The following is a 25,767-nucleotide window of genomic DNA, read 5'->3' as shown; positions in this document are numbered from 1 at the left end:
GTAGACACTGGGATGAGTACGAGCTATCAAAAAAGTCTTGTGGCACATAAAGATTGAAGAGCTATGGGGAATGGGGACAGAATGACAGGTGGTGTTTCCCTGGTTTCAAAATTTAAAGTGACAAATTTAGTGCTAGTGAAGGATGAGGAATTACCAGTTGCATACATAGATTTTTCTACTGATCTAACTAGAACGATGCAGGCTCCCCAGGCTCTTTTGGTGTTGGCACCTCAGCTCTTGTTTGGAAATGTCAGTGTATTCCTGGGACAGGGGATTGTGGTTCTGGGCTCATCAAACTGTGTTTGAAAAAAAAAAAAACACAGAATTCTGCCAACAAGAATATAGATGGCAGTTTAAAATCTCAACATTATTCCCCTCACTTTAATGTGTCACATAAGCATCTTCTTTAAGTCCAGAGCCAGTTACATTTTCAATCATGTTCAATGAGTGATGACACGTCCACTGGCCATCTCCCTCTGCTATGAAATTAACTCCAGACGGTGTACCTGCAACAGCAACATCAGCCAGAGTTCACTTTGAATGTGTCAGAAGCAACCCACAAAATCAGACTAATGGTGTGACACTGCAGGACAAATTCAGGACAGCTGTATTGAGGGAGAAGATAGCACCACTTGTATAGAATCACAATCCTGGACAACATTAACTGAACAATTTCCCCACAGGAACTGCCTATCTTATCAAATCTCCAGAACTCACATTTCAGAACTCTCAAGGCTATCACAACTTTTCCATTGTCTCCTTCATGAAAAAGGGTCTCCTATCATAAATTGTATGCACACCCCTGGAGAAACCATGTGGACCGATAGGTGACAGCTTCAGAGGGTAGTAAGTGACCCTTCTCACTTTTCTGGTTCTTGGGACCTTGTACATTAGGATAACACTTAAAATATTCTCTAATGGACTTGGTTGGTTATGTACCTGGAAAAAAATACTCTCCAGTGACCAGATTGTGTAAAACATTGACCTCAAATAATAACAATCACTGGGATCTATCCATTTATGTATGTGTGTGTGTGTGTGTGAACATTTTAAAATCAATCTTCCAAATCATTTTAGTTTCTATTGATATGAACAGCCAAAGAAGCATACAGGCCTATTTAAATCAATCATATCAATGTAAATTCTACTTTTCAAGTTTTGAAACCAAGTAATAATAATTACCCCCAAATCCAATTAATTATGTATTTCTTGAAAGTTTTCTTAGTGTTAAACCACTAAATTCAACATACTGTGACTGCATAGGAACATCAGGAAAACACATTTGACCTGTATAACAATTCTCTGTAGGGCAAAAATATATAGATTCTTTATGAAAGTCATGTGCTAAACATATGAACCAAACACTGCACTTTTTGTCCCATAAATGTAAAAAGAGGAAGCTTAAACCCTTCTGTTTCACATACAAACAGTCCAGGGATTTATGGGAGAGTAGGTGGGAGTGGAGAGGTGGAAAGTTTCAGAATCTGAAGATCAGGCCTTCTAAATATGAACTGCCTTTTTCTTACTTTGCACATAGGCTGGGTACTTTCATGGAAGGGCTGGATGTGGAGTTTCATGCCCACTTCCTGTTCACTAGCTGCTGATTGGCCAACTGCTCCTGCCGGCTGTCTGTGAACTCCAGCTTTCTACCATATGCTCCAGAATAACATGGAAAGTGAGCCCCATCCATCAAGCTTGTCACACCTTGCACTCAATCTGCTACCTTCTCTACAGTGTAATGGCATTATTAAAAAGCATTTTCATTAACATTTATATTTACAAAAAAACTGACAATTTTTTTTCATTAGAACTCCTTAAAGCCATTTCCCTTAAATATTTAAAGAGTTTAATGGTAAGGGTTTTTTTTTCAAGTTATAAAATAAAAATCCCATTTGAATTTTCTGATGTACAAAAAAGAGATAGAGATGAACCATTTTGAACATGGAATCAGTTTGTTATGCGGAATATTTATGTCACCATTGTTCTATTAGAAAGTTGGGTTTTAATATTCAAAACCACATTACCAGAATTGTACCAGAATTATTTGGCAAATGACTTTTCTTTGAAAATGGCACATGGAGAAGACACTTGTCTGCATAGTATCACAGCAGCAAAGTATCGGGAAAAATAAAGATCTCATTTTATTGTATTCAGTGTTTAGAGCTTCTTAGGAAACTGGATGCATTTTTTTCATCCTTCTCATCGATGGGATGTGATGTCCTCTCCTACTCACAGAATGAAGGTTCAAACCGAAAAACTGTCTTTCTCCACCAGGATGTAGAATAACTAAAGGGTTGTTTTGGCAACATTCTTTATCATAAGGAATCATCAACCACTTATTTGTCTTGTGATTTCAAGTTAATTCACTTCATAAGAGGCTTTTTTTTCCAGTTAGATTTCTTCACTCATGTCTAGAAAAAGTCAAAAGCAATACAAAAATTTGTACACCCATTAATTTTCAAACATGACACAAAGAAAGGAAAAGGGAGGGACAGAATGGCAGACCAGGCCCTGTGGGGCAATGCAAAAACACCATCATATGTCAACAGCATATGCATGATGACAATGTGGTCACAAAGGATCCCTTGCTTTTGCAATAAAGAAGTCAGTGCCAACCTTGTAATTCTCTGATGCCTGTCCAAATTTGCTGTTTCTACAGTGGCCAACAGGTAGAGAAATAAAAGCAGAATTATGATTTCATATCCTGGGTCATCTTAAACTCAGCTTAGAGAGCTCAGAATATCTTTCGTGAAAACAATTACTTGATTGGTGATTCAATGTTGAGTGTGTGGTTTTCTATACTTTTGTGGGGTGTTGTTTTTTGTTTTGTTTTTGTGCTGCCGTAGATATCTGCCATTGGTTGCCAAAAATCTTTAGTTCCCTCTTTGGAACAAGTTCCATTGGGCAATCATGAATTTCTCAGTGGGATGAGGTGACGTGAGAGAATACAAGAGAGCCTGTCGCAATGCTGATTTCCATGCTAGTCTTGAAGCACCCACCACGAGCTCATGTTGATGCTATTTCTTAGGTCTGTTGATCTGCGCATAGAGAGGCTCCGGCTTCTGTGGAGAGAAGGACAAAGTGAGTCCTGCCCTTTCCACAAGGGAATTTTCTGAGAGACAGTTTTAAAAAAAAGGGTTTGGGATTTAAAACAGAAAGGTGAGAGTTGATGATGGATGACCTTAGGTTATTTTTGGATTATTTGATCATGGTGTATCTCACTTTGCCAACAATTTTATCACCCAAAAGAATTATGCATCCACTTCCACCTTTGATTTTGAGGCTGAAACTGGTTGCAGTAGTCAAGGGAACTGTGTGATATGGGCAATGCTGTCCTTTCTGAGCCATGGCTTCCCCAAACATGAAATGTGAGTGGTACTGTTTATCCTGCAGGATCCCTAAGAGAATTAGAAATAATCCATAGATAACATCTAGCAGAATGCTTGGTATTACTGGGTCTGCTGAAAACGGCAAGCATTATATGGCAGTCGACACAGCTCCACAGATGTCTATTTGAGACCCCTCACCTACTATTCCACTCTGCTCTTCCTCTCCAAAAACAGTGACTGGAGCTGAGCAGGAAACAGCAAGTGACCTTCAGCTCTGGGACTTATTTTAGTCACACTGCTGCTTTTGGTTTGGCCAGACATTTGCCTACATGCACAGGCTTTCCTGACACACTAGGAGATTTTCACTAACACAACACAGCAAACCTACAACAAAAACATAGATGGGGGAATCAGTGTTTGGCTCTGTGTAAGCTACATTAGCTCCCAGTGAGATGGTCTAGCAGGCACTGGGCAAACAGATCAGATCTGTTCTCTCGTCTAACACATGTGTAGGCCCTTCTGCTAAACTGCTATCACTCTTGGGTGTTTGTGCTAGAATTAAATGGGCATAATGACATACCGTAGAATGCCACCATACTTTATATAGTATGCCTCGTACTATGTACATACAGGTCCTTTTTATTTGCTTATTTTCAGGAACCCTCAGAATTAATTGGCATTCTGTGAGCTCCTACTGTGTGTGTGGCATCATGCTAGGCATTTTCAAGTACATTTTAACTTCCTAATCATCACAACAATCTTGAATGTTAGATACTTTACTGCTTTTGCAAGCGAGAAAGTTATGCAATTCGTCCATGGTCACACAACTATGAATACATGAGAACTGAAATATGGTCCAGTGCTTCTTCTAGTGCATTACATGGGAGGTGGGGGGTGGGGTGGGCAGAGAGAGAGAGAGAGAGAGAGACAGAACATTAATCCTTCCATTTGTAGAGTGCTTTAGAGTTTCCAAAGCCCCCTCATCCCCTCATGTTTTATTTTATCTGCCCAACAGTTCTGGGAGCAGCTTTTATTCTTTCCATCCTCATTTTGCAGATACAAATTGATGTTCAGAGAGGTTGTGTGGTTTCAATGTCACTGGGAATAGCTTCTCCCATTCCCCAGCATCCCAGTTACTATGTAGCCATGTAAGACTCTGCCATCAGAGCCAAGCCTTTCTCTTTGGGACTCTTGTGGGGAGAAGGAACTTTCTGCCCTTCCAGGCACCCTGCTCTGTAATACAGCAGAGTGCCAGTTTGTTCCTCCATGCTCCACCCACGACTTCATCTCACCCTGGGAAGCATAAAGAGTAAGTGCACTCCTACTTTCAAATGCCTTGTGATGGGCTGTATGGGGAGCCAATCTCCTCATCTCCTTCTGGGTGGCCAACTGTCAGTTCCTTCTGCTGCTTCTACACGTGGACATACCCCATAGGTTCTCACTGAGGGTTTGCCAGTTAGCAAAAAATCATGATGTGGTTTCTAGTTTCTTCCCTGTTCTGAACCTTTTGTCCTAAATACACTTAAATTTGGCTTTATTGTCTCAAAATTAAATATACCAAAATAGAGAATAAGATGATTTATTTATTTATTTATGATGTTGGGGATTGAACCCAGGGACTTGTGCATGTTAGGCAATAGCTCTACCACTTGAACCATATTCCCACAGACTTCCACTCTTTTTGTTTTCTTGTCTTCTTTTTGGAGGGGTGGTACTAGAGTTTGAGCTCAGGGTTTCATGCTTGCTAGGCAGGCACTCTACACTTGAGCCACACTCTAGTCCTTTTTGCTCTGATTATTTTGGAGACAGGGTCTTGCTTTTTGCCTGGATCAGCTTTGACAGCAATTCTCCCATTTATGCTTCATGCAGTAGCTGGAATGAGAGATGGATATGCTAGCACAGTCAGCTTTTTCTGCTAAGATGGAGTCTTGCAAACTTCTTTCTTTACCAAGGCTGGCTGATTCTCCTAATCTCTGCTGCCTATGGAGAGAGGACTGTATGTATTTTGTTTTTGAGATAGGGTCTTGCTGTTAACTGTACTTAGGCTGGCCTCAAACTTGTGACCTTCCTACCTCTGCCTCCTGAGTAGTTGGTATTACAGGTATGGCTAGCAAGATGATTTATTAAGCACTTACTCTATTTCCCTGCCAATATTTTGAACATTTTCTAGTATCTGTTGTGAGACTGTACATTAACTTTCCTGCTTTCCTGTGTGTGTGTTCTACAGTGGGGGTACATGGAATAAACAAAATTGGAGTAGAAAAATTGTGAAGAATCAAATTTTGTTGACATAATTGTTAAGAACAACTGGGATGAAACATTCTCTGTTGCCTGTACCAGCCTTCAAGAATGCACCCTCATGTTTCCTGCATGGACTTTCTCAGTCCATTCTTCTTTTTGGTTGCCCTAAGAAGTCAGGCTGCCTTGATCTCACCCTACAATTTGCTCTATTCTAATTTTGGAAACTAATTTATCCAACTGAGAATGACACCTAAAAACAGAAGACGACAGCAGGCTCAGACAGGGTAATTAATGCCACACTGCATTAACTTTCTGCAGCTGAGATAAATATTCACATATCTCCCGCTTGCTGGAATTTAGCTTCAAATACCCAGCACAAGAGAAGTAGCAACTGCAGTCAGCTCTCAATTATCCCCACTAATGAAGGGGAGCAGTGGTGTGGAAAACCCCAAGCAGCAGATAATCCCGAAGTCTGACACTGTGATGCATTATATGTTTGGCAATAGCTTTCCTTTCCTTGTTACAGAATCTTAGACTGTCAGAGCTGGAGGGGAGCTAAGGAATCATTTGATCCAGAAATTTCCAACCTGGCTCTGGCAAGGTCACCATAGAGTCTTCAAGCTATTTTCAATATTTCAAAAAGCCTAAATAGAATGTAATATGTTATGGATGATTTTTGTTTTGTTTTGGTAGATGGGACCACACCTCTGCCTGCTTCAAATCCTTCAAACCTCTCTGCACCACCCCCATCACCCACAGGGTAAGGTCAAAGCTGCTTATCTGGGCACACAAGACCCATTAGTCTTGTAGTACATTAGGGCTAATAAAAACCCCTTCCAGACAATGAATCAAAACTCAACTTTCAGGTCACATAAATCACGTTTTATTTTTTTAAATCTTTTTTGGCCTCTTCCACAGTGATCCTTTGTGTATGGATATGGCCATCGAGTTTCCCACCTGAAATAGCCCTCCCAACTGTCCAGAGGATCATCCAAATGCCTCAGGATGGCACACAGGCCCTTCCAATATGGCTCCACCTTCTCCACCAACCTTACCTACTCCCACTCTCTCCGGCTCCTCTTTCACCCTAATAGGGCAGGATTTTTCCACCCCTAAGACTTTGTTCGGATAGTTCCTTCTGCCTTCAGGCCTTTGTTTGCTCTGCATGGGGTTCATCCTTTGAGACCCAGCTCAAATAGAAAGGACTATAGGACTCTGCAGGTGATCGGAGCCACTTTGCCTCTGGACACCTGTACTAAACCTTGGTCTTTACTCCTGTCATAGCACCAACTAGTATATTCTACATTGAACTCTACTGTGCCTTACACATCAGGATCTGAAAGTCTGAGTAAGAGGTGTACCCACTAAAAATGAAAATATGAATGAGGAAATGAGTTTTTTTAAGTGGAAGTTGGCAAATATTTAGGAGCTTTAAGTTTATCCATGACTCTGGCATATGAATATCTTCAAAGGACAACAAAGCAAATGGAAACCCTCCAACCATTTATCTAAACTAAATATCATATTTTCTTGGAGGTGAAGTAAAAGTTTGAAAGCATAGGAGTCTGAGATCAGGAGGGCCACAGCAGCTCTTACTGCTGCCAATGTCCTGCAGTCAAAGGCTACATGGAACATACCTGGAGCTGGACAATTGGGTTTATTCTCTATTACAGAATAGAGAATAGGGGAGCCATGGGGCACCTCAGCAAGAAGGACAAGAAAGGACTCATCATAGGACTTGGGCTGGTGTTACATGATTTAGAGGCTCAAAAAGTAGGGGGTTTCTCTGGCTTGGATACTATCATGGTGTGAGGATAACTCTATGATTGCTTTAATAATTCTTGGTTGACAGGCAGGAAGGATGGAGCAGGGCTAACTCCCAGATAGAAAAATCTTTTGGTCAGTTTTAGAATCTGTCCTGTTCATGTCACTTGATTACCAAGTGGCCTTAATTTGTCTTGACCCATATCACATCCTTGACGGGCCTTGTCTATTGCTTATGTGTGTGTAATTGTTGGTGTTCCACAGGAACACACAGGCCTGGCCATCATGTTCATTCTTACCATCTTCCCCTCAGTACCCTGAGAGCGTGGTCTCAGACACCTGGGTGAGGAAGCAGAGGTCTCCTCTGGAAGAGGTGTGGTGAGTGAGAATCAAAGAGAAAGTCCGATGCTCTCTGGCACACAGGAGCCTGGCGAATGGGAAATACTTCTGAAAATGTTAGGCCCGGGTGTCTGGGCCTAAGGTTTTGGGTCTAATAATCACCTGTGGGTGTCATTCTGAATTGCTTTCCTTCCCAGCACACAAGTGCAACTGCAAATGGGCTCTCTATTATGAAATACATTAATACATTAATACATTAGATCAGCCTAGGGAGAGTGTATAGAATGAATGCTGAATTGATCTAAAGACCTAACTGCAAGCCCTGTGAAGACAGACTTCTGTTTTTTGCAGATGACTCCATGAGTTCGTTAAGTATGAATTATGTACTCATGTACAGCAGCCAAGTGGACACACAGAATTAGAACAAAAATAGCTTATACAAACAGAAACTGTTACAACCTACAAATGTCTTTATTGTATCACACACATGATTTCACTTGAGCTCCTTCCTGAGGCTCTACCTGTGGTATTCCTGCCTCCACCATATAGCAAAGAAGCTCAGACTCTCCAGTTAGGTGACTTGTCCAAGGCCACTCAGCCAGCATAGGGCAGAGCTGTGACATAACCAGAGTTTGTTTTGGTTTTAGATATTTTTGTTGGAGTAAAATAGACATAAGATTACACTTGTCGTTTTAACTATTTTTAAGTGGACAGTTCAGTGACAATAACATTCATGATGTTTTGCAACCATCATCACTGTTTCCAAAACTCATCACCCTCAGTGAAAAATCTGTACCTATTAAACATAACTCTCCATTCTCCCTGCTCCCAGCTCTAGTAACCTCTAATGTATTTTCTGTCTCTATATATTTACCTTCCTTCCCTATGGTTTTTAAATCAGCTTTGTGAGGTATAATTTACACACAATGATGTGAATCCATTTTGAATGTGCAGTTTCATGAGTTCTGACAACTGTATACACCCATGTGATCAACATAACATTTTTTTCACCCTATAAACTTCCCTGGAGTTCTTTTTAGCCACCGTTATCCCAGTGTCAGCAACCACAGGCCTGCTTCTGATCACCTGTCTCAATTTGTTTTCTTTAGAGTTTTCTGTGAACATATTCAGGTCTTTTGACCATGGGTGACAATAAGAGGTCAAAGCTGGAAGGCTCTTGGTCTGACAGCTACTTTATTGCATATGATAGTGAGGCCCTATGGGGGAGACCAGTCATATGGGAGACAGCAGAGAACCAACAGAGCTGCCCACTTTCTGGGCTTGTTTCCTTATTTTCTTCCTTTATCCCCAGCTCTTTGGCAAATAGTTAACTATTAATAGTTAATAGTTAATCAGACCCTCCTGGAAGCTGTATAAATTGTGCTTCTTCTCATATTATGGTTTTTATATCTGTTTTGGAAAGCTTGGCCATACCTGGTAAAGGTATGTTGAAAGGATACATCTTTACTAGTGGAGAAAGATACCACACACTGAGAAAGGAGGTCTCAGATGTGAGGTCAATGTTGTGCCATGCAATCGGCTGGGAGTGAGCTCATCTGTGTCCAAGCTGGGAAGTCCTAGGTGCAGTTGGCTCCATCCCAAGGTAGGGGTCAGACTGGAGCTGGGAGGGGAGCCAAGCTTGGGTTCCTTGACATCACCCTGTACAGACAGCACCTTCAGCCTCTTGATATTTTAGTTCTAACAAACACTTTGGCCTAGCTTAGAGGGCATTTAAATTTCCTGGATTAGCGAATGGAAAAGGGGGTGGTAGCCAGAAGAGTGCAAATAGATTAAAATGACTCAAAGTTCTATCAGAAGTCATGTGTTGATGAGTCATGAAAAATAGGGTTTTAGAGCCAGAAAGATCTCAGAAATCCTTCTTTATACCTGCCTGAATGTACTCAAGAATTTCATTGACCTGGGCCTCAGTTTCTTCACCTGTAAGATGGTGTTCATAAAATCTACCTCAAGCGATTGGGAGAATAAGTGAGCTCATATAACATGAATGATCTTAACTGGTGAGAATCTTCCATTTCAAAGAAAAGGGAGAATGAAGATTTCGAACCACTTTCAGTCTGAAACCTTGGCTGTTGGGATATAACACTCTTTAAAATGCAGGATGGAGTTAATGATAATACTTCAGAGATCAGTGCTGCCAAATGCATTAGCTTCCTAGGGTCTCTAATACCGAAACCTAGTGAATACGGAAAGGTACCACCTGTGTTCTGGGGAGAGAGTGTCTACACATATTCTGATCAATATTGCACTTCCCTGTCAATAACAGCAATAATGATGGCAACAAATGACCTGCTCTGCACACATGCATCATCTTTTTTTGACCTTGTCATGTAGCAGTTGAGCACACTGAGTTGTTGACACCAATTTGCCACCCTAGAAGGAAACACCTTGCCAAGCAAGTTTCTTGTCACCAGGAATGTGTCCTGGATCTGGGGCGATGGTCCTGTGGACCCTAATAAAATCAGAATAATTTAGGGATTTCTAGATTCTCCCTTGTTTAGCTATACATAAGGACAGCCTCTGGGATGGGTGCTAGAAAGATCTCATTTGAGGACTGGTTCCTCTGTGCTCTAGTTGGGTGACCTTTGGCAGGTTAAAGAATCCTAAAATGTCACAGCAGCAAGAGCCTGTGGGAACTGTCTTACAGAGGAGGAAACCAAAGGTCAGTCATCTGCTTTACATCACCCATTTATTATGTCAAAAACATGTTCCTAAAACCAAGGTGTCCTGGTCCTGTTCAAGTGTTCTTGAGTTATCTGGTCTGCATCTAGATTTCAATTCTATCCTATGTGAATCTTAGGATTTTTAGTAGGTATTAACCGCTGTACATTATTTGACATAGTTATAAAGCAAGAACAATAAAAGAAAAATAAAAAACTTGCTGGGCACCAGTCGCTCACACCTGGTTACTCAGGAGGCAGAGATCAAGAGGACTGAGGTTCAAAGCCAGCCCAGGCCAAAGTTTGTGAGAAACTATCTTGAGAAAAAAACCCATCACACACAAAAAAAGGGCTGGTGGAGTGGCTCAAAGTGTAGGTCCTGAGTTCAAACCTCTGTACTACAAAAACAAAAACAAAAACAAAAAACTTAAGTATGTTCCCATGAGGATTGAATTAAGTGGTGCCAGTCATTTTAAGATGTGGTGGTAGTAGAGATGAAAGGCGTGTGGTTACCTTCTACCCCGTGATCCTAGAAGCTATAAGTGTGAATTAAATCAGGAATCAATAAACTGTGGTCCATTAGCCAATTCTGGCAGCTGCATGTTTTTGTACATAAAGTATTATTGGAACATAGCTATGCCCACTTGTTTATGCATCATCTTTTGCTGCCTTCCTACTTACAGGCATAGAGTGGTTCCAACAGACTGCATGGCCCACAAAGCACCAGTAATACAGTGTGTCAACCTCTACTCTAGATGACCAGCATATCCTTCTGGTACCCACAGCTCCAATGGCTGAGAATCATTCTGAAATCTTCATGTCTACTGATTTCTCTTTTGACCTCCTAGAGTTCTATCCAGCAGCCTACTGGCATCTCTGCTTGGCTGTCCAATGGGCACCTAAAATTCAGTTGGTCCCAAAGTAAACTTACCTTCTTTCTCCTTAAGTATGCTGCACTGTTTCCCACAGCACAGTGACTGGTACCACTTAGTACTCCATGACAGTGTCACTCTGGCTTATGTCCTCTTCTTTACCTCTGGTGTCCCTTCAGTCTTTACCTCCTGCCAAATCCATCTTTGAAATATCTCTTGGCACCTAGCCCATCTTCTCATTCTACTGGATACTGTCCTCAGCCATACCCTGGCCACCTTTCATTCCATCCTAACCTATTCCAACAGCTTTCCAGGTGGGAGCCCCAAAGGGTGCCTCTTCATGAAGGTCTGACTCCAAAAGCTTATGTTGGACTTGATTCTGACTTCTACACACATGAAACAGATTTTACTTATTTATCTATTTATTTAGATGCTAGGGCTGTGTTACTTAGTTCTATTATAATCAGGATACTAGTAATAAGCCAAATACATAGATTTTACTTCCAAAGCTTACAAATTATTTTCAAATTCATGATCTCATGTGATTCTTGGACAGTTTAAAAAGGAAGCTACTGTAATTATCTGTATTTCTCCATATGACAGAATAAATGTTTGCCTAAGGTAACTGGTTTTGCAGACCCCTGACTGACCCCAGCCCCTTGTTTCTTCTCTCTCTCTTTGCTTCCCTTCCTCCCTCTCTCACAAAGATTCCCCCTCCCAAAGCATTTGAAATTCAGCTTTCTTTTCTCTTGAATACTAGAAGTCTACCAGGTAATACTTTATATGTCTTGAGTTCCCACTATGAAGATCAGTATTAAAAAAATAACAGTGACTTATTATTTATGGCACTATCTATTGTTACACAGGGAGACAGACCAAACAATTCCCATTGTTACAGATGCTACTTTGACTTGACAGCTGGGAAAGTCTGATAGGCAGTTTATTTACTTAGCCATTTAACCAAATAAATGTTTTCATTTTTCTTTCATCTCTTCAAAAGCTAACATTTCGCCCTCAAAATTGCTCCAGCCAACACATCAGTGAAGTATAAATTACCTGCCATTCCCACACCAGCCATTATAATATTATTTTGGTTCTTTTTTTGCCCCTGTTGACTCAGTCTTTCAAAGACATGTGATTCTCCCAGATGGGAAGGTAGGGAGGGAAAAGTGAAATAATTGAAGATATTTTCCTTTATTGCGAAAAGAGAAATGTTTGGGATTGGCCTGAAGCTCACACCTGAGGGGATTGAGTTTGTCTGTTTCCTCTATTCTGGAGCAATATGGCTTTAACTTATCAACAGATGTCATCCCTACTTACTCAGAACTGTACGGCTATTTCTAATAAAAAAAGCAGCTGGAGATAATGGTGGCAAGAGTGATAAGAAGGATGGGCCTCTTGCTTTCCCACTCTATGAAAGGAGAGGGGAAAATAAACTCTCTCTGCATGGTCTCCCTTTGCTAAATGTGTAGAAAAGCACTAAGAAATTTCAGTCAGTACATTTCCAATGGGGTAATAGGGTCAAGGGGATGGGGACAGAGAGATGAACCATGTGGCATATTCTGCTATTGATGGAGTGATCCAGAATGTTCATCTGGGCTTCCCCCATGGGGAGGTCATAGGGGACCTGACTACAAGTCTGGCAACACCCCCCAGGCACACACTTCTTCACAGGGACCTGTGAAATGGTCACACTAAGCTTTCAAAATGAGAAACGTGTTTCACTAAAGTCTACAGTTTGGCCCTCTTAGGAGCTGGGAGGGACTTACTATGGTTCACATGCAAATCTAAGGTGGCTCAGTTTTTGGAAGTGAGAGATGGCCCTCGAAGCTCAAACTGGGATCATTCTGATTATGGGACAAGTAAAGCTGGAGAGCTACTAAACAAGCTTTTTTTTCCCCCCCTCACAAGTATTTTTCGAGGTATATCGTATATTAATTATCTGGAGATAGAAAGGATCAAGCAAAGCATCCCAACTAATGGCCTCAAGCATCAGAAGGGTTAAATGTATAAAATCCAAGGTAGTAGACAGCCACTGTTTAATTGAACACATAATAATGATGGCAGTGATGGTGATAGTTATGGTGGTGGGGTAGTGTTGATGAGGGTGGTGGTAATGCTGGTGGTGGTGCTGCTACTGATAGTTGCTAACATCTATGTAGTGCTTTCTATGTGCCAGACACTGTACTAAGGATTCCCATACATTAACTTATTTAATTCATCCAGTATCCTATAAGGCAGATATTATGCCTATTTTTCAAATGAAGAGAATAAGATTAGAGACAGGTTATGAAACCTCAGAAGTGGTGGAGTCAGATTCTGAAGTCAGACAACAATACCCAGAACCCAGATTTTTTAAGCTGAGTACTCAGTATCTGTTTCCATGCTCGAGACTTGACTTATGCTATCTCAGTTAACATCAAGGATAATATAAGCCTCTTCTAGCAGACAAAAAAACCCAAGATTCAAAAGGAATAATGGCTCTTGCCCAACATTTCCCACTATTAAGCGGCTGAGCTAGAATTTGAACTCAAGTTCCAAATCCTGAGCTCTTGCCATTATACGGAGCTCTGTCCACTTACAACTTAGCCATGACTTGGGATTCCAGATGGAGCAGCAAATATGGAACAGAGAAAAGCCTCATGGAACAGTTCAGACTGCATAATTGTCTCAAGCTGAAGAGGTCCAAGAAGATGCAGGTTTGCTACATTGATCTGCAAATGGTGTAAGTCACCTTTGTTTTCCAGAACTTCAATTTTAAGATGATGTTTTCTGCTATCCTGATGAATGGCTGTTGCCACCTTTAGTTCAATCATCAAATATTTCAGGGAAGAATTGAGAATATAAAGTACAACATACATAAGAGGTAGAAAACCTCTTGGAATCATCCCAAGGAGACGAACCATAATCCTCAACTTTTCTCTTTTCTATAGCATTGACTTTGCCTTTAATAGACCAGCTCTCAAAATAGTTTTGCAAGACTGAATTTTGAATGGGGGTTTACATGGCATGATGTATTATTACAAGTTATTGTACTAACATAAAATGTGGCAAATATACATATGTTAAGTTCTTTAATCATAAAATCTAACAAAATGCACTTTTGAAACACTGTACTAACTTTCAGTAACTGTCAGAATAAAGTATGTGTGGACTGAGAATGATTCTGAAGAAGCCTCAGAATCCATTTATGAGCAGTGTAGACTGTTTACCATTTTAATGGCTCTGATCATGCTAAAAGAAAGAGCTCTTTGGGGATGGTCTCGCAGTCCTATATGTTTATGGAAAACAGGGAAAGTATCTGAAAATTGAACACATTTGTCAAGGAGTGACCTTAGAAATCATGTCTGGGTAATAAGGTGTACTTTTATCTTCTGAGAAAGTTTGCTTCATCAGCTCTTCTTTCTTTCCATCAAATCAGATGTATTGAAATTCAAGTGCCCAAAGCCACTTCTAGTAAATGTAAGTACACCTCTCTCAAAGTAGCGGCTGATGGAATCTGAAGTGACTTGGTGGCAAACCACATGCTACAGCACAGGTGCAAACAGCAGAGTCTCAGAAATGACAGCTATATGTCTTTGGGCTTTGAAATTTACTATCATATTGGAAAGGGAGTTCAGGGCCCTTGCTGGCTAGATGAAAAGGGCTACCATGATCTTACACCTTGATCAATCTTATTTCAAGCACTGCTTGCTTTTTCTTCACAGCCTGACTTCCAATTGTGTTTGATGGGTGACCTCTTTAGATCTGTGGCATGTAGGCAAATGCAGTGACATTTTGCTGAAAAGATTAAAAGCATATGGACCACATCTCACTGAGAAATTATCAGGTTGGGCAGAATGTGTCCATCCCAGAATGTTGATGCTTTTAGAAACTCACTCTGTGTTAAGTAATGTTGACCATGCCTCATTCTATCACTACCACTCACTCAGAACATATCATTAATAATGAGCAAAATAAAATAATGTTCCCCACAACCCTACCTTCTGGTATATGTCAAAGGTCATTCATCCATGAGAAAAAGCAAAGGGGAAGAGGAAACCAGGCAAGGAGAGATAATGCAACACTGGTAATACAGCACACGGCACAGGCAAGGAGACATGGTGCAAATACAGGTGATACAGTGCAGGCAAGGAGTAAAGTTCAAATATTGGAAATATGACCTCACAGGTAAAGAACAAGCAAAAGGGAAAGCAGACAACATAAGGGTGAAGGAGATAAAAAGGACAGATACCTACCCAGACCTGCGCTATCTAGCTACCGGCCTGTGGATTTATATTATCACCACTGGGCTCACCACTGGGCTCCCCAAATGGATCACTGGTGGAGGAGGCCTGTGATCCATCAGGCTAGAACACAAGAAGATAACACTTTTTTTTTTTCTTTTCAGCAACTGAAAATATACAACAACTCAGACTATTTTCATGCAGCACACATAATCAGTTATTTTAAAGAAGGTGCAACTTCAGTCAGAAATGCCACCCCACGAATGCAAGGCTTGTAACAATTTAACAAAAGTAGAGTATTTTCTAGTTGCTGCCTTTGAACATAAAAGAAAGTCCTGTTAGCAACCTTTTAGAACTTCAGTGTCTGAGCCAGCATTCTTTTCTACACAGGTTTCCTTGTGCACCATTCATTTCAGATATGGACATTTTAATTTTAAGGAAAGACAAAACAGAAATATCAAGCCAGTCACTTACAGCTTCTTGCTCTTCACTTTTGCTGGGACTTTCAAAACCCTCTTCAAAGATATCATCTGCGGTGGGATCACTGGCATGGGATGCAGATGATTTGGATGGAGAGCTCTGCCGAGGGGCTGGAGTTGGAGCTGCACAGAGACGATGTGAAAAGAAGAAACAGCTTAGGTGCCTGGTTGTAACCATTTATATCCCACAGAAATCTCAAGGATTACAGGAGTCAAATCACAGAATTCCTCTCCCAACTCCAAATCAAATCATCTAAATATTTGAATTCCTCCCTTGTACATGTTTATCTTCTCCTCTCATATACTTGATAAGAAAGGAGCTTGTCCACACTGATGAGTAAGGCAGCAGTTCTCAAGGATGGTCCCTAGACCACCAGTGGGAGCATCATCTGGAAATTTGTTAGGAATGCCAATGCTTGGATCCCACCCTAGAGCTACTGAATCAGAAACTCAGTGTTTGAACAACTGCTACAGGTGATTCCGACACATGCACAAGTTGAGAGCTACTGGTCAATGGCTTTCTTTCTTCTCTATGTCTTTCATCAGAGGTCACATTTATTGAGTACCTATTAGAAATTTTACAATTTCCCTAACCCTCATAAAGCTCTTTTGAGGTAGAGGTTATCCCAGTTTTTCAGATAAGGGAAGTGAAGGTTGCTAATTTGTTCAATGGCAACCTGTGGAACCCAGGCTTTGAATTCTGGCACATAGTTAAGGTAGTCAACAAACACATGCTATGAATAAGGGTGTCAGTGCTTTGGGAGAACAGAGGTGACTGATGAAGGTGCATTTACTGTATTGACCCTCCCACATTTTCCTCTTCTTACTTGTTCTAGACATTTATAATAAACACAACATTGGAACTACTCTTCTTTTAATAATTTCTAATTTAACCTAGAAAACAGCAGTCACTGATCAAGCTCCAAGAGGAAGTGAGATGGCTTGATTTAGTAGCTGAATTGATAAGGCCTCACTGTTGTAATGTTCCAGAATTCAGAAAATATAGCAGGTTATCAGATCGTCAGTGATTGTAAAACTAAGTGGGTATGTTTTATTTTGATGAACCTATATTTAGAATAATGACACTATTTCAGACTCTTATTATTTACAACGGGCCAGTAAGTCAAACACTGTGCTAGGCACTTTCCATTCATTATACTCCCAATGCTAATAACCATGTGATGTGGTGTTGCACAACCCACCCCCCTGCAAATGTTAGAAGCTACAGCCCAGACAAGATGTGCTGACTTGCTCAGGGTTATCATAGCTGTCAAGTATGAGCTCTGAGCCTTGAGATGTAATGCAGATCTGTCTGACATGCATGATTCACAGTTCTTTCTATTCAAGGTCCATTTTTGGTGCAAATGATCATCTGCTTAAAGCATTCTCAAGTGGACACTGATAGGTAAGAGGAGATAGACTGGTTTCTGTAATTTTATTTCAAATAAAACATTAATTTTTTTTTTATTTGAAAGGAAGTCTGTGGTGGTTCATGAGGTGATTTCCGAACCAACTACATGTAGTAGTTTTAAAGCTATATTAAAAGCATTCTGATGGGTAGTAGATATTTAATAAACATTAGCTCAGTTGGATTTTTTTTGAGGCAGGGTTTCTGATACATAGTCCAGTCTGGCCTTGAACATGAAGCCCTCTTGGTCCAGACTCCATAGTGCAGGGATTGCAGACATATGCCATCACCTCCAGTCAGCTTAATTGGATTCTGAATTTTGTTTGAAGTGGTTTATTACTTACCAAAGGCTGAATACTCAGGCTGAGCTGCCAATTCTGACAGGTTATTGCTTGTACTTACCCGATGAAATCAATGGAAAACACTAGGAGCTTATTTATATAATTGTCTTAATCTTTAAAAGATTTTAACAGTGTTCTCAATCTGGGGTGATCTTCCTCCTCCCCCCAGGGAACACTTGGCAATGTCTGGAGTCATTTTTTATCATCACAACTAGAGGGAAGGGATGGATATTACTTGCACCTAATGGGTAGAGACCAGGGCTGCTGCTAAACATCTTACAGTGCACATGACAGCTCTGCACAACAAAGACTTACCTGCCCCCAAGTGTTAACAGTGCCATGGTTGCAAAGCTCTGCTCTAAAAAACAACCATGGCTAAATGGCCTTTGCTTGACTTACTTCTTTCTCTACCTTCCGCAGTGCCTCCCATGTGCTAGGCATTGTGCTAGCATTGTGGGATGTGTGGGAATGATAAAGACATTTCCCTGTCCTCAAACAACTTAAATTTCCTTTTCTTATTTTTTTGCTTGCAGCTGGCACACAAGTTCATTGAAAGAGAGACATTTGCTTTTAAAAGATGCTATTCATTTATGCATGCCTGTTATTTCTTTAACATTTCAGTTTTTATTCATCATTCTTCATTGAAACTCTGTGAATCAGAGTTAATAGAAGCCTCCACTTTATAGATTCTACGACCTGGAATGCATGTAGGTTTTTATATACACATAGAAGGAATTCATTTTCAGAACAGCATTCTGAACCTGGCTGAAATGATAAAATCTAATTGTGTTAACATTAGATTTTTTTGACATTCCATGGTATTGACTATGCAGTGATCCATATCACCGATGACAGTAATGAAAACACCAAACTCATCATACCATGAGCCTTTCCTTTCTCCTTATCAATTGTCAGGCACAGACTGAGTCACCAGAACACCTTTTCTGAATTGTGTTAAACAAGCACACTCGTGTGAGTGCTCAGATGTATGTGGATTCTGGTTTGGCTGGTTGGGTTCTGTTTTCTGGCCGTTTACAGTAGGAAAGTGAGCTGGGGTAGAATCACTGAATGCTGGGACTCCAAGGAGCTGTGCTGCTCATTCAACCAATACACTGAGTTTCACAGGAGTCAGATGCTTGTTCAAAGACACAGGTTTTAGTGGAGAAGCCAACACTAGTAACCTGCCCGGGATTCTGCACATGATAATAATACCTGTTTTATAAGATACATATTTTACATGTGTACTAAATAAAGCCTTTTAATAAGCGATAGCCTTAGACAGGTAAAGAACATGAGGCTCACAGAAATAAAACTACTTGCCCTCAGTACAAAACTAGTAAAGAATAGAGACCTCTAAGTTTCCAGTTCAGAACATCCTGCTCTGCCATCTTTCTTTTCTTTTACTACCAGAAGCTTTGAGTCAAAATCCTACTTCAACCATCACAGCTACTTCTGGCTGCTATAACTGTGCTTTAAATTTTCTTCTGATCTTAATTTTCTATCCTAATCTTTAAACCTTATTCCTACAATTTTAAAAAGAATTACATTTTCCATTCCTTTCCATTTCAATAAGCTGGCATATATGAATGAATGAATGAACAAAAGAGGAAACTAACAAAGTCATGAGTCGCAGTGACATTGTGCAAAACACCAAGATTGTATTCCAAATTCTACCATTTCATCGGTTATCATTGTCTTTGAACCTCCCTGTCATTGTCTGTCAAACAGGTCTAACAAAGTTTGTCAGCAGTGTTCTGACTATAAAAACAATCCTGGAGCATATGGTGAAGGTGTGTACATTATAACTGGAGCCTGAATTGGTAGCACTTATGTTGTTAGAGCAACAAAGAACCTGATGCGTTTAAGTGAAATGAGTTCCCAGACTCGGAAACCCAGTAGCCAGAAGCAAGGCACCACCCTCATTTTACGTCTCAAGGGAAGGACACTCACGTGAGTTGGTCGATGGTGTGGTAGAAGTAACAGGGGTCAAATTCAACTGGGAAATGTCGAAGTCGTCACAGTCATCTGTGTCCTGTGCCACCCCGACTTTGTTGAAGTAACTGGAGAAGGCCTCTGAGGTACAGGTGAGGGAGGGCTGGTCAGGCTTGCGGGAGGGCACAGGTGGAGGCTGGGCCATCTGGAAATCCTTAAACATTTCCTTCCCCATTTTCTGCCGGGGCTTGTCGCTCTGTGGACTTGACCTGGCGGAGTCACTCGTGCCTGGGACGGTTGCGAGGGGGGTGAGGGGACCTTGGAACATGGCAGCTGGCAAAGGCATAACAGTTTGTGTGGGCATGAAGGCGGCTGGCGGAAACTGCCCGGCCACAGTTGGCCAGGGCTGCTGAGTGGCAGGAAAGAGACCCGGCTGGCCCCACGCGATGGGCTGAGCCCCTGGCATCACCTGAGTGACTGGCGGCTGAGCGCCCATGGCAATCTGCTGTTGGACGAGGGGCTGCTGGCCCCAGAAGGATGGGAGGACGGCGCCCATAGCAACATAACCTAGAAGGGCAAAAGAGGAGGGTCAGGAGAATGCATGGGTTTGAGTGATTCACTGAAATGTACTGATCACCTCCTAAAGGCCAGGCTGTGTGCTGGGATTTGGGGACGCCAGCACAAACAAAAATCTCATGGCCTTACAAACCAGTATTTGTCAGTGGAAAGGGCAAAAGACTGGAAAGAAGGCCTGCCTGGGTTTTTCCTTGCCTGTCCTTGTTAAATTTGCTTAAGATCTCTAAAGAGTCAGTCTCTTTGCTGTAAGGCCAGGTAACAATACCTTCCTTTTCAGCATGGAGGTAGCATACAAAGTGAACAAGAATTTGAATATTGCAAGTTTTGAGGCTTAGGTTAAAATTCAGACTACTTCTTATCTGTGGGACATACTTCTTAACCTCTCTAAGGTTCCATGTCCTTATCTGGAAAATAGCCATACACTGCCTTCTCATGGGGTTGGTTTGAAGATTGTGATTACAAATTCAAGGTATAAACTACTGCACCTGATACTAGTGAACATTCAGTAAATGTTAGATAATGGCATGGTTTGAACCAGCCAAAGTCTATACATTACTTAGGCCTTGCTTGGTACATGACAGACATGCATGAAATGGTAGCTGCGAGTACTATGGTATGTTATTCAGGTATTATTATTCCAATTTTAGAGAATACAAAATGAAAGATTATTATCCAATCATGGTACCTCATCCAGTGGCACGGTTTGGACACTACAAAACTCCAAGGCATGTAATCACATATATTACCACACTAACTGTTTGACTTATTATTATTTTCAGGTCAGATACATATATTTTAACAAGAGCACTAGTGATACTTGTTACAATAATAATAGTAACAGCCATCATTTCCACTTAGTAAATGCCTATAATGTGCAGGTACACCGTTTTACATCTTCACAAAATCCCAGAATGGTAGGTATTGTTTCAATTTTAGGGATGAGAAAATTGGTGCTCAGAGATTGCTTTTCCAGCAACTTGCTTAGGGTCAGTATCTAAACTGAGGTTGTCTGTCCCTGAAGTCAGTATCCTTTCCTTTGTGCCCCACTGTCTTATCCAGATGGCCAAAACCAACTTCTGATCATTCACAGTCAATGGACCTAGCCTACCTTGTGATGTTATAGCACTCTGCAGGTCTATTGGAAATTTTCACATGTTTTCAGTGGTCTCCATGTTTCTCAGGGGGCATAATGGCCACTGGCAAGTATAACTGAATCTGAGAGAAAAATGACCATCCAGGCAAAGCAGAGGGTAGAGAAGCTAGCTTTTTTTGGCCTCTCAAAACAAGCATTTTCATGGTTGCCAGAAGGAATTTTCAGGTGCACTACACTGAGACCAGGACAAAAAGGGGAGTGGAAACTTCCAATGGGATGACGGGTGGGGATTCGGGTACTGATTACATCATGGGTCGCATTAGTAATTCTGGTGAGCCTAATGAAATCATGTATAGGGTGCTCACTCCATTCCAGTCTCAGTGGATCTGCCCCTCAGTAGATAGATACAGGATCAAGTCAACATTCAAAGCCTGGCATTTCCTGGCCATTGTCCATTTTGCTCCTCATGCTATACTGCCTCTGAGTGGCTCCAGAGAGACACAAATGGCTAACAGAACAATGAATGCTTCTAAGGAATGATTCAGAGATATTATCAAACAAAATAGAGACTATCCTTATAAAATCTTAGTCAATTGCACTGAAGTTAAGATGGGTGAAGATCTGGTGGGGAGTGGGGACTTTCAAATGAAACTTACTCTTCTTGCTTTATCTATTACATACTTAATATAGTGACTGGAGTCTACCAACGGTCTGCCTCTTTGTTACTTATTTTTTGATTTACTTTGGTATAGCTCAGTCATTCTCAGTGGGAGTGCTACTGCCCCCTAGAGGTGCTAAGGTAATTTGTAGTGCCTGTTTTTGTAGTTAAAGGGGCTCCCAGCATTGATGACATCCTATAATGTGTAACAACAATGCACACAGTAATGAATTCTCCCAAAATCTGTTTGTGATTATTTGAGCTTAAAATTGACTGATTTATGTGGAAATTCAGTTTCTTTGTGCCTAACTTTTTGTGAATTTAACAAGTGTGTACATTGAGGGAAAAATTCATTTTATTTCATTTGGAACACCATTTTGGAATGACAGAAACACTTCTCTTGGTGGCTGAACCAACATGACACTTGTGTATCAGCCTGTATTTGCTGCTGAACTTTCAATGGTGAGTCTATTTGTAGATATAAACATGTGATTACTTGCTATGCCTTGTAGTGTATTCATGCCTGAGTATTTCCTTATTGAAATATGTATTTTATTATAAATTATCTTTAATTTCTATTTTATGTATAATACCTTTAGAGCATTATACTGATTTTTGAAAAATGATTATTATCTGTGAATTTCATTTAAAGCTATTAAAGGTGATATTACAAATATTTGTTATAAGAAGGGCACTGGTTCTCACATGGATCTTTGAAAGGCCCTGGTTGGCCCTGATGTGCATTTTGGTGAGTAGGTGGAAGACTTCACTTTCTACCCAGAAATTTCATCTTTCTCCCTGCCATTAAGGACTCATTTAATACACACACACAGATGGTCCTTAACTTAGGATGAGGTTACACTCCAATAAGCCTACTCTAAGCTGAAAACACTAGAGGGCCAAGCTGCATTTCATCTCCCTTACTGAATGTCCTAGCTTAGCAACACAGAACACTGTGGGGTATCCACTATTTCTTCTTATGACGGCATGGTTGACTGGGAGCTTGACTCCCTGTGGCTGCACAACATCTGGAGAGAGTATCATACCACATATTGATAGCACAGGAAAAAGATCAAAGTTCAAAGTATGGTTTATATTGAATGTTTTTACACCATTGTAAAGAAGGAAAAAAAAAAATCCTAAGTTGAACCATTTTCAGTCTTAAATCAGGGCCCATCTGCATAGTGCTTCATTATTTTGAGTATAAGGCTCAAATGCTTGGCCTATGAGAACTTTGGTGGTGAACAAGTCATACAGGAACCAATGTCTTCTCTGCACTGCCCCAAAGTACACTGGAACTCCAAGATCCACAAGTGCTGTGGTCTTGGATTATTCTACTGTTAGTGGCAGGTTATCTCTCCCCTCCCATCCTTCTTTCTCTTTTTTTTTTCCCACAAGAAACTAACAGATGGGCTGTGTACACTTCTCTGGAGAGAGCTATTTACATGTCTCTCTGGCTTCATGCCATCTGCTCCAGACCAAAGTACAATATTCAGAAGAGAAAAAGGCAGCACAGGGTAATCAGGTACCATGTTTGGGAGTTTGCAGGTCTCACTTTTCCTGGGGAGGGTGGTGGTGTTCCTGAGCTCTCCCCAGCCTGGCAGTGAAGGCTCTCTGGCCCTGGGACCTTGTGCATGCCTGAAGAGATACCTCAGCAGCAGGACCCAGAAGCACTGGATTTGGGGAGTAGCCACTTAACAACTTGTTAACCATTTACTTGTTAATGTGCAACAGTGGAGGGAGGAGGTGCCAAGGAGCATCTGTTTATACTTGGAGTTCAGCTCAATCGGAAACCTCCTTGCTGTGAGCTGAAAGGGAACACCTGCATTTCTGCCATGCAGTTAGGTTTTTTAAAGTGTTGAAAATTGCAATTTATAACCAGATGCTAGCACCTTGAAACACCCCCCCCCCATTATTTGAAAAAAAAAGCAGACTAAAATATAAGCAAAACACTGAAAACAAGGGGATACTGGCACTTATATAGAGGTTGTATGAGACCTCTTAACTCTGTTACCTCATTTGACCCATTTATTTATTCATTCAAAATAGATACACTGGGTGCCTGGTTCTGATTTAGTCTATAAAGATGTAATGAAGAACACATCACACACACACACACACACACACACACACACACACACACACACACACACATATATAATCATTGCCTAAGTGAAGCTCCCACTTTGGGGAAGTTGATCCTTCTAATAAGCCTCTGAGATGGCTGGTATCACTATTTCTTTAATTTGTATGTGAGAAATTGCAGCACCATGAGGGCAAGGCATGGCACAGTGTATAAGCAGCACAGCCAGGACTGCTGATGAGCAGCTTACAAAAATCTGCTGAGATCTGCCTTCTAAAACACTGTCAGGTGTTGTTACAAAGGTCTTCCTACATGTGATCACTCACACAGTCCTCAGCACAGCCCTAAGGGGTCCAGTGATGATCATCCATACTTCACAGGTAAGTTCCTTGAGGCTCAGAAGAAATTGAGTTGAGCATTCTGCAGCTGGTTTGGTAAAGCCTGAATTCACACAAGTATGTGCTCCATGCCACCCAGACTACCCCTGCCAAGAGCAGTCAAAAGACTGAAGACCTAAACTTTATTATATGCATTATAAAATCCAAGAAGGTAAAGGAAAAAAATAGGGTAGGATAGGACATCTGTTCTTCTAATTTAGAAGTCAGAGTAATAATAATAATAATAATCACATCATTTTGCACTTCAAGTATCTACGATGTGTCTGCATTTTTCAGGGGACTTAATTTTATTTTTCTCATTTAATTCTCATGATATTGCTGCAAGGTAAGTATTTTTTTCCAACCTGGTTATAAAGATGAAGAAACTCTGGCTCTGACAGGTTAAGTAATTTGCTCAGAAGTCTAACGCTTATTAATAAAAACGGCTGAGCCAGGATTCTAACCTGGCCCAACAGATCAAAAGTCCCTAGCAGTCAGAGCATCCCTTGTATGACATCACCTAGCTCATTGCCCTTTTCCCCGCCCTGGCTGGACAGTTGGTGACAGGTAGAAGGAGGCACAATTATCTGCAGAGACTTTAAAGATCAGTTAAGATAGGAAAAGGGGCAGATGGTTCAATACCAACTGAAGCTATCTTAAGTATATCTTACACAGAACAAAAAAGCAAAAAAAATGCTAATTGAAATTAATTTTAGACTCATGTTCCCAAAATTGAAATCTTGGAGGTAATCGATCAAAGAAATAGCGTTTTCATAGTTTGCAACATAGCTGGTTAAACAGCAACACTAAACCAAATGTTCAAAGCCAGTTATCTGGTACAGGCTTGGGAAAAGGCACACAGTAGTCCTGTGCCCATCATAGACAGGTCCTCAGGGAGTGTTTAATCAAACAGGAATGCTGGAAGAGACATATAGTTATATCTAGTGTCATCTTCTCATTTATAGAGAAGGCAGTGGAGGGTAGGAGGGGCCAAGTCGTTCTTTGATCTGGTCTGGAAAACACTCCTGAAGCCTGCTGGATGCCTGCCTTAACCTTTCCAGTCTACTGCCATCTCCCCTGACCACACCTCTTTGGCAGAGACTCCAGGGCTCCAAACCATGCTCTATGCTTCTCTTTGTCCACATCACTATCATTTTTTAGGCATAGTGGATGAGTTATTAATTTTATTTTATGTTATTAACTAGTTTTTTTTTAAATGTTGTCGCTTGTCTTCCCAACAGGAGGTAAGCTCTCCTCCATCTGCTGTCTTTACCAATATACCCCAAGCACCTAGAACAGGAGCTGACACATAGTAGGCACCCAGTGAATGGCTGTGGACTAAATATGCCCACAGATTAGTAAACATGGGAC

The 25,767-nt window shown here is 41.0% G+C and overlaps 1 protein-coding gene across 10 annotated transcripts in view; it reads right to left on the bottom strand.

Annotated features, from left to right (window-relative positions):
• Positions 1–301: 301 nt before the first annotated feature.
• Dab1 (DAB adaptor protein 1) overlaps positions 302–25,767 on the bottom strand; it is a 1,106,217-nt gene continuing 1,080,751 nt past the window's right edge. For 9 of the 10 annotated variants that reach the window (XM_074079997.1, XM_074079998.1, XM_074080005.1 and 6 more), the window contains 4 exons: positions 19,628–20,176; positions 15,924–16,051; positions 15,462–15,572; positions 302–3,062 (listed from right to left, as the gene is read on the bottom strand). In XM_074079997.1, coding sequence (XP_073936098.1) covers positions 15,477–15,572; positions 15,924–16,051; positions 19,628–20,176 — 773 coding nt within the window. In that variant the 3' untranslated portion in view covers positions 302–3,062; positions 15,462–15,476. The remainder of the gene's footprint in view (positions 3,063–15,461; positions 15,573–15,923; positions 16,052–19,627; positions 20,177–25,767) is intronic. The other variant, XM_074079999.1, reaches the window with a different exon arrangement.

This window comes from Castor canadensis, chromosome 7 (assembly GCF_047511655.1).
Source record: "Castor canadensis chromosome 7, mCasCan1.hap1v2, whole genome shotgun sequence".
NCBI lineage: Eukaryota > Metazoa > Chordata > Mammalia > Rodentia > Castoridae > Castor > Castor canadensis.
Note: the sequence above shows the minus strand (reverse complement) of the source record. Positions and strands in the feature narration are given on the sequence as shown.